Source organism: Sinocyclocheilus rhinocerous, unplaced genomic scaffold, assembly GCF_001515625.1.
Source record: "Sinocyclocheilus rhinocerous isolate Xijiao unplaced genomic scaffold, SAMN03320098_v1.1 scaffold846, whole genome shotgun sequence".
Lineage (NCBI taxonomy): Eukaryota > Metazoa > Chordata > Actinopteri > Cypriniformes > Cyprinidae > Sinocyclocheilus > Sinocyclocheilus rhinocerous.
In genome coordinates, this window is record NW_015661883.1 from 265,474 (window position 1) to 272,826 (window position 7,353).

The following is a 7,353-nucleotide window of genomic DNA, read 5'->3' on the forward strand; positions in this document are numbered from 1 at the left end:
TTGTTCCAAACCCGTAAGACCTTCGTTCATCTTCGGAACACAATTTAAGATATTTTTGATGGAATCTGAGGGCTCTCTGATCCTTCCATTGACAACAAGGTAACTACCACGTTCAAGGTCCAGAAAAGTACCAAGATGATCGACAAAGTAGTCTGTGTGACATCAGTGGTTCAACTGTAAAGTTACGAAGAATAACGACTTTATTCCACATTTATTCCACATTACTGCGTCACTTGTGGATGCGCGTTCACGACAGTATCATGACGCGAGTGTGTGGCGGCACGTTCACAAGTGACGCAGTAGAGACGAAAATGTGGAATAAAGTCGTTATTTTTGTTTTCTTTGCGCAAAAAAGTATTCTCGTAGCTTTGTAACTTTACAGTTGAACCACTGATGTTACACGGACTACTTTGTCGATCATCTTTGTACTTTTCTGGACCTTGAACGTGGTAGTTACCTTGCTGTCTATGGGAGGGTCAGAGACCCCTCAGATTTCATCAAAAATATCTTTAATTGTGTTCCGAAGATGAACGAAGGTCTTACGGGTTTGGAACAACACGAGGGTGAGTACTTAATGACAGAATTTTCATTTTTGGGTGAACTAACCCTTTAAGTCATAATTTTCTTTTGTAGATAACAAAATAGCTTTTTTTTCCAGTCTTGTGGTTGCAAGACAGACATTTAGCTCTTGATCAAAGGAATCCAAATGTTTTAAAGCAGGGCCAAGCAACGATCCTCATATTATTTAGAGGGACTAATGTAATTCAAGATTACATGGATGTGTAAATGAGATTCTTCCATGAAATCAGTAAATATCTATGAAACCATCTGATTTCAATGCTTTTATAATTTTGTCATGTGCTTCAAATTTTTTAGAATTTCTTCAGAACGACCTTGTGAGAGGTTTTCTGCTTGATGTTCAGTCCCTGACATGCACGCACGTCAATGTGACGTCTGTTCGATATGACAGTTTTCATCTGGAACATGTCACATTTCGAGTGTTTGCACATCTGAACCACTTTTTTCAAACGTTCCCTGGCAGATGTTACTACAACATTAAACTGATTTATTTGTGAATTCGCTCGTGTTTCTCAGGTGCTTATACACAAATATGATAAATAGTCTCAAAGATGTCTTTCAGCATGTTAACTGGGGTTTTTGTCATTTCTGAACCAATGAACATTCAAACGCAAGTTTTTAAAGCAGGCCATCATCTCAAAGAACTCAAATCTTCAGATGAATGATTCTAGATGTTCAAAATGGTAGTATTTACAATACCATTCAAAAGTTTGGGGTTGGTAAGATTTTTTTTTTTTAATGTTTTTGTCTCTCTTATGCTCACCAAGTCTGCAAATATTTTCTAAAAACAATTTAAAATAACTGCTTTCTATTGTAATATATTTACTGTAATTTAATCCTGTGATGACTAAGGTAAGTTTTCATCAGCCATTACTCCAGCTGTCACATGATCCTTCAGAAATCATTTTAATATGTTGATTTGGTTCTTAAAAAAACATTTTTTATATCCTAATACAATATATATCCTAATATACAATATCCTAATATAACATTTTAATATCCTAATGCATTACCTGCTGAATAAAAGTAAACCAAAAAAAAAAAAAAAACTTTTACTAACCCTAAACTTTTGAACAGTCGAAACTTGGCACTAAGCTAATTTTGCCCCCAATAGGACACATAAAACATTGCAGTATAAAACCCCTTCCTCTTAAAGGGATAGTTCATCCAAAAATTAAAATTACCCCATGATTTACTCACCCTCAAGCCATCCTAGGTGTATATGACATTCTTCTTTCAGACGAATACAATCAGAGTTATATTAAAAAACATCCTGGCTTTTCCAAGCTTTATAATGGGAGTGGATGGTAGCCCAAAATTTGAAGTCCAAAAATTGAACCAATCCATTATAAAAGAAGTCCCCACGGCTCCGGGGGGTTAATAAAGGCCTTCTTCTAAAGGCTTTGACGCGATGCGTTTGTGTAAGAAAAATATCCATATTTACAACTTTATAAACCTTAATCTCTAGCTTCCGCTAACTGAGTGGCGTCCAGCGGATGACGTAGCACGTAGGCAAATGCGGTGACGAATGTGGAAGTGATGAACGTGGAAGCGCAGAGGAGACAGCAAAACAAAACACCGGTCACAAATTAGTAGTACAAAACGAGGATTTGTGAAGAAAAATGTCGGAGGATTTCAATATAAGCCAAGAGGACACTGGTTTTCCTTTGCTGTAAACAAAACTTGGGTTACAAGTCCGACTCTCTAACCATTAGGCCACGACTTCTAAAATATAGATTAATCAATTAAAGTTATTAAATATATTCAGTCAAGATCAGTGAATGATTTTCTTTTGTTCTTTGATTAACATTAATGACAGGCAGCGCGTTTATTAGGCTGCTGTCTCTTTAACACCGAATGCACGCAGATTAAAAAAATACTGTACATGTGTGTTTTCTTTCTCATCTGTTTACGTTCACGTAAGACAAAAACGGCTGTGTTTATGATGATATACTGACGTAGTTTTCTGCATATTGGTCGACAAATATGAAAGTCAGTTTCGGCCCGGAACAACCTTTTCTACAGTGGAAATACACGGAACGGTTCGAGAACGGAAACAAACCGGGAACCCGTACCGCAACCTCTGTTCTCTGTGCTCGCGCTTGTGCTTCGTGTGGCTGCACGCAAACAGGGCGCAAGTTCTTTCCGTTCCTGCACTTAAATCATTTTTAATCACATTAAAATGCGAACGCAGGAATCGTTAAGCAGATTCGAAATGCATGCGTCTTAGCGAATACCCGGTTCTTGGAAATTTGGAACCGGTTCTAAAATGGAACCGGTTTTCGATACCCAACCCTAGTCATATACATCTAGGATGGCTTGAGGGTAAGTAAATCATGGGGTAATTTTCATTTTTGGGTGAACTAACCCTTTAAAGGGTCAGCTGGAACAGGAAATGTCTTGTTTTGAGCCAGTCATCTGAGCCCTAAATCCCATGTGACTAATGCAGAGTTCACACTGCACGATTTTAGCCCGATTTTTCACTCGCCGACAGGTTTTGCGAAATCGCCGACAAATGCCCGAAATCGGAGGCAAATCGGTGCTCGTTCACGTGAGTGACAATCACGCATTGTGAATTATCAAAGACGCGATCTGAGGGAATCCCCCAATCGATTCACAATCACGCTGTGTGAAATGAGTTCTGACTGAAAAACACATCGGCGATGACCTACAGCCAATGAGAGACCAAGATACAGGGCAGAGGGAAGTTCGGGGAGGAGTTATAGACCAGAATATCAGTATTTTAATAGAAAGCAATTGGGCTATTTTCAGGCTAGTTTTGAGTAGTAATTGGGTGGGTTTTGTAGCGAAAACCTGGCAACCCTGCACCAGACAGAGCTGTCGGCGATTCTTCCTATTGTAAGGTCATGCAGTGTGTAACCTCCTGTCTCGTTCCATCGAGCAGTGTGAACACAGCAACAACTGAATGCTACCCCAGATAGTCGTTCAGTGTGAAACCAACAGTGATGCGACGTCTTTGAAAATCGTGCAGTGTGAACTCGGCATAATGAGGAGCCATTATATGATGATTTCAAAAATACAGGGCTAAAGAAATGAGATCCAACATAGCAGTTTCATATTTATAGTTTAGCTTTTGGTTACATACAAGTCTAAAAGAATTAAACCTGATTAAAAAAAAATTTGAAATATTTTCCCTAAAAAATGTGATTTCGTATTTGACATTTTGTAAACAATAAAGGCCCGTTCACACCAAGGACGATAACTATAAAGATAACGATAAAGATATCGTTCTCAATATTAAAGAATAGCAGAGTCCACGCCACAACTATAACGATAAAGGCACAGAGAAACGATATCGTTGGAATCACTTTCAGAACGATTTTTTGCCAGCTGATGAACGCTAAAAATATTGACAGCCAATCAGAATCCATCCTGCTATAACGAGCTCGAGAATTTAAAGCGGCAGACGCGCGTGCGCTTAGAATAAACAGACGATATCGTCCGCTGGTGAGGACGCTAATATCGTTATCTTTATATTTATCTTTATAGTTATCGTTCTTGGTGTGAACAGGCCTTAAAGTGATTAAATATATCACTATGTGTCATCAATATTACACAGATACATAGAAACTACATTTAACATTTATAATTACAACCATGTGTGATCAATATCAATTAGCTTAGTTATCATCTAAATCCACAGTTTGCTCCCAAAATAGCAAACAGGACATTGTGGCTGCATTCATCTCCTTAATAAGTTCACCTGAAACATATATTTGAAGTAGACTATAAAAAATTTATTGTCTCTCATCGCTTGCTGTGTTTGCAGTTGGTTGAGAGAAAATTCAGATAGGAAGAGACATAGAAGAGATTAAATTTATCACAATGCTCCTGGTTAGAACACGGTGTAATGAATGCACATAATCATACTGATCGTTGGGACAGTTGTCTGTCAAACAAACACAACAAAATGTATTCACTTTATTAGTATCAGTTACTGCAGATTGTGTTTTGTTGTTCTCGTTCATTCTACGGCATATACAAGAGAAGATCAGTGTTGATAGAAAACTGGCAGTTACAAAAATATGATACAGATATTTGCTGGAGAAAATACATTTTGATACACAAATAAAGTCGTGATAGATGCTCCTTTAAAAGGTCATAGAATCAGAATTTCAACGTCTGTGACTCCAAGTTCATTTTCTGAAAGTCTCTGTCTTTGCAGTCTCTAGTTTGTTGTGCTTAGTTCCCCTGGGTTTTAATCCAAAACCAAAGTCTCTCTCTGGGTGCCTTCTAAAGGTGCATCAAAAGTCCAAAGCGATCCAAAAAGGCTGTCCTGATTCGCTCAGGGTTGAACAGTTCACATCCGCCTCGTCTTTTCAGATGATATCACTCAATAGCTACGATAAAGACAAAGAGAAACGATATCGTTGGAATCACTTTCAGAACGATTTTTTGCCAGCTGATGAACGCTAAAAATATTGACAGCCAATCAGAATCCATCCTGCTATAACGAGCTCGAGAATTTAAAGCGGCAGACGCGCGTGCGCTTAGAATAAACAGACGATATCGTTCACTGGTGTGGACGCTAATATCGTTATCTTTATAGTTATTGTTCTTGGTGTGATCGGGCCTCAAGTCTTTTCTCATTCACTTGAGAGATAGAAACTAGTTATTTTTTCTTCCTTCCTGTCTTTCTTTTTTAGATAAAATCTGAAAGAAACATTTCCAGCATTGTTAGATCAGCCATTGTCAGTGCTCAACAGCTGTGTATTTAGGACAGTTTCAGCGAGTTTGAAGAGCACTAATCTAATTTGGGCACAAACTAAGACAATGGACCAAAGAGTGGACTGAGACAAAGGTGGGACAAAATACAGATTAACATGCACATTACATTTCAAATATGGTTCCCTGTATGCAAACTGATACTGCATCTATTAAAATGCTTTAGAAGGGTCAGAGTTTCTACATACAGAAAAAAATAAAGAGTTGAAGTTTAACCGTGCTGATCAGTCTCACTGTGAGGCTAATCTGGTCATGCAAGTCAAGATTTCATTACCACGTTTATCGGTTTGTTCCACCTGAAGCCTCAGTCGTGTTATCTAAACTAATCTTGATGGTCTTGCTTCATTTGATACTTTAAAGTTTGAGATTCTAAAGGCGATTGTGTTGGTCCATCTCAGGACAAATTATGAGAATGTGTTTTTGTATTTTGTATAGTATGTACCCTTGTGTCCCATCAATGGGCATTTTATGTATTTTTTTCCTCACGAGGAATGTTTTTACATTCATTTCACTAGTATTTGTTTCATGTCACTTTAGTTGCTGCTTGACAATGTTATTACTGTACAATGATGATTAATTTGAATTAAATTGTATTCCTGTTTATCATTTCCTATCTTAGTCCATGCAGATTTTGTATAAGGCTTTACATTTTTCATTTGGTTTATAGTCTAAAGTGTTTCAATAACTGTGCTTGGTTAATTTAATTTTTTAATAAACTGATCCATTTGCAGTGTTTAGTTGTTCTTTGTCAGGCATCATGTGAATGAAAATTTAGCGAATATATTTAATACATGTTTAATACACTGAGACATCTGAGACCAATTACAATTTTTATTATTTTAAATATTCATCATACATCAGGCTGGGCAAGTGAGTTAAGATGGCTGAAGGCTATTCAAATGCCCAATTGGTAGAAAAAAAGGAAATATAAATAAATACTCATATTTATACTTTCTTAAATACTTAGCTGTGAGGCTTGTAAAGCATGCAGAAAATCTATTTTTGCATTTACTTTATTTGCAGAATAAATCAAATACAAAACCTAGCTACTAGTCTGATCAAAAGAGCCAGAGAGACTGCATTACTGAATGACCTCATCAGTGAAACTCTCACGAGGAGAAAAACATGCTTGAGTTCCTCAAATCACTTGTAACACAAAGTAGCCCATGTCACTACCGTGATCACGACACATACGAGTGGATGGTTCAGACATTCACGCCTCATTCTGATGACAATCCTCTATAGGAGTGGTTTCTAAACCATCCATTTACCATCATTTTGTAGAGAACAAATTTAGTAAAGCACTATAAAAACTATGTGCAGTTATGCACTTCCCAGTAAACAGCTCTGTTGCTCTTGTAGTGCTGTCTGTATAGTGTAGTGTTATGGAGTGTGATCCGTCATCTGCGCATCCACAGCCAGCTGTTGATCAGACAGGCAGACAGTAACAGAGAGAACAGCACCAGCTCTGTCTGTTTGTGCTCTGCGTTCTGTCTCTCCACCCCTGCTATCCTCCTGCTCATCTTCACCACCTGAACCAGTCAAATCAAAGGAACACTATCAATGTGATCCACACTATCCATACTGTTTTTGCTGCTGAATATATTTTGTGTAAATTTAATGTGCCCTTGCTATATAAAATTATGAATCTGCTCAAAAAAACAAAAAACAAACTAAAAAGTCAATCAACCAATATTTTAAAGGGGTCATATGATGCAATTTCATTTTTTCCTTTCTCTTTAGAGTGTTACAAGCTCTTGGTGCATAAAGAAGATCTGTAAAGTTGCAAAGACTAAAGTCTCAAATCCAAAGAGATATTCTTTATAAAAGTTAAGAGTCAGCCACACCCCCCTAAAACGGCTCGTTCGAACACGCCCCCACATATCTACCTAACTGTGTGGGAAGATTTGCATAACGCCGCCCAAATATTCACGCAAAGAAAGAAGGCGTAACTTAAAAATATTTGGCTGCACAACTGTTGATAATTCTAATAATAAATCAGCATATTAGAATGATTTCTGAAGATCA

General features: G+C 37.5%; 1 protein-coding gene across 3 annotated transcripts in view; it reads right to left on the minus strand.

Moving 5' to 3' along the window:
- Window positions 1-6,132: 6,132 nt before the first annotated feature.
- Window positions 6,133-7,353, minus strand: part of LOC107726790 (mitochondrial fission factor homolog B-like) — a 10,210-nt gene continuing 8,989 nt past the window's right edge. For 2 of the 3 annotated variants that reach the window (XM_016536486.1, XM_016536487.1), the window contains exon 8: window positions 6,133-6,857. In XM_016536486.1, the coding sequence (XP_016391972.1) occupies window positions 6,726-6,857 (132 nt within the window). In that variant the 3' untranslated portion in view covers window positions 6,133-6,725. The remainder of the gene's footprint in view (window positions 6,858-7,353) is intronic. The other variant, XM_016536488.1, reaches the window with a different exon arrangement.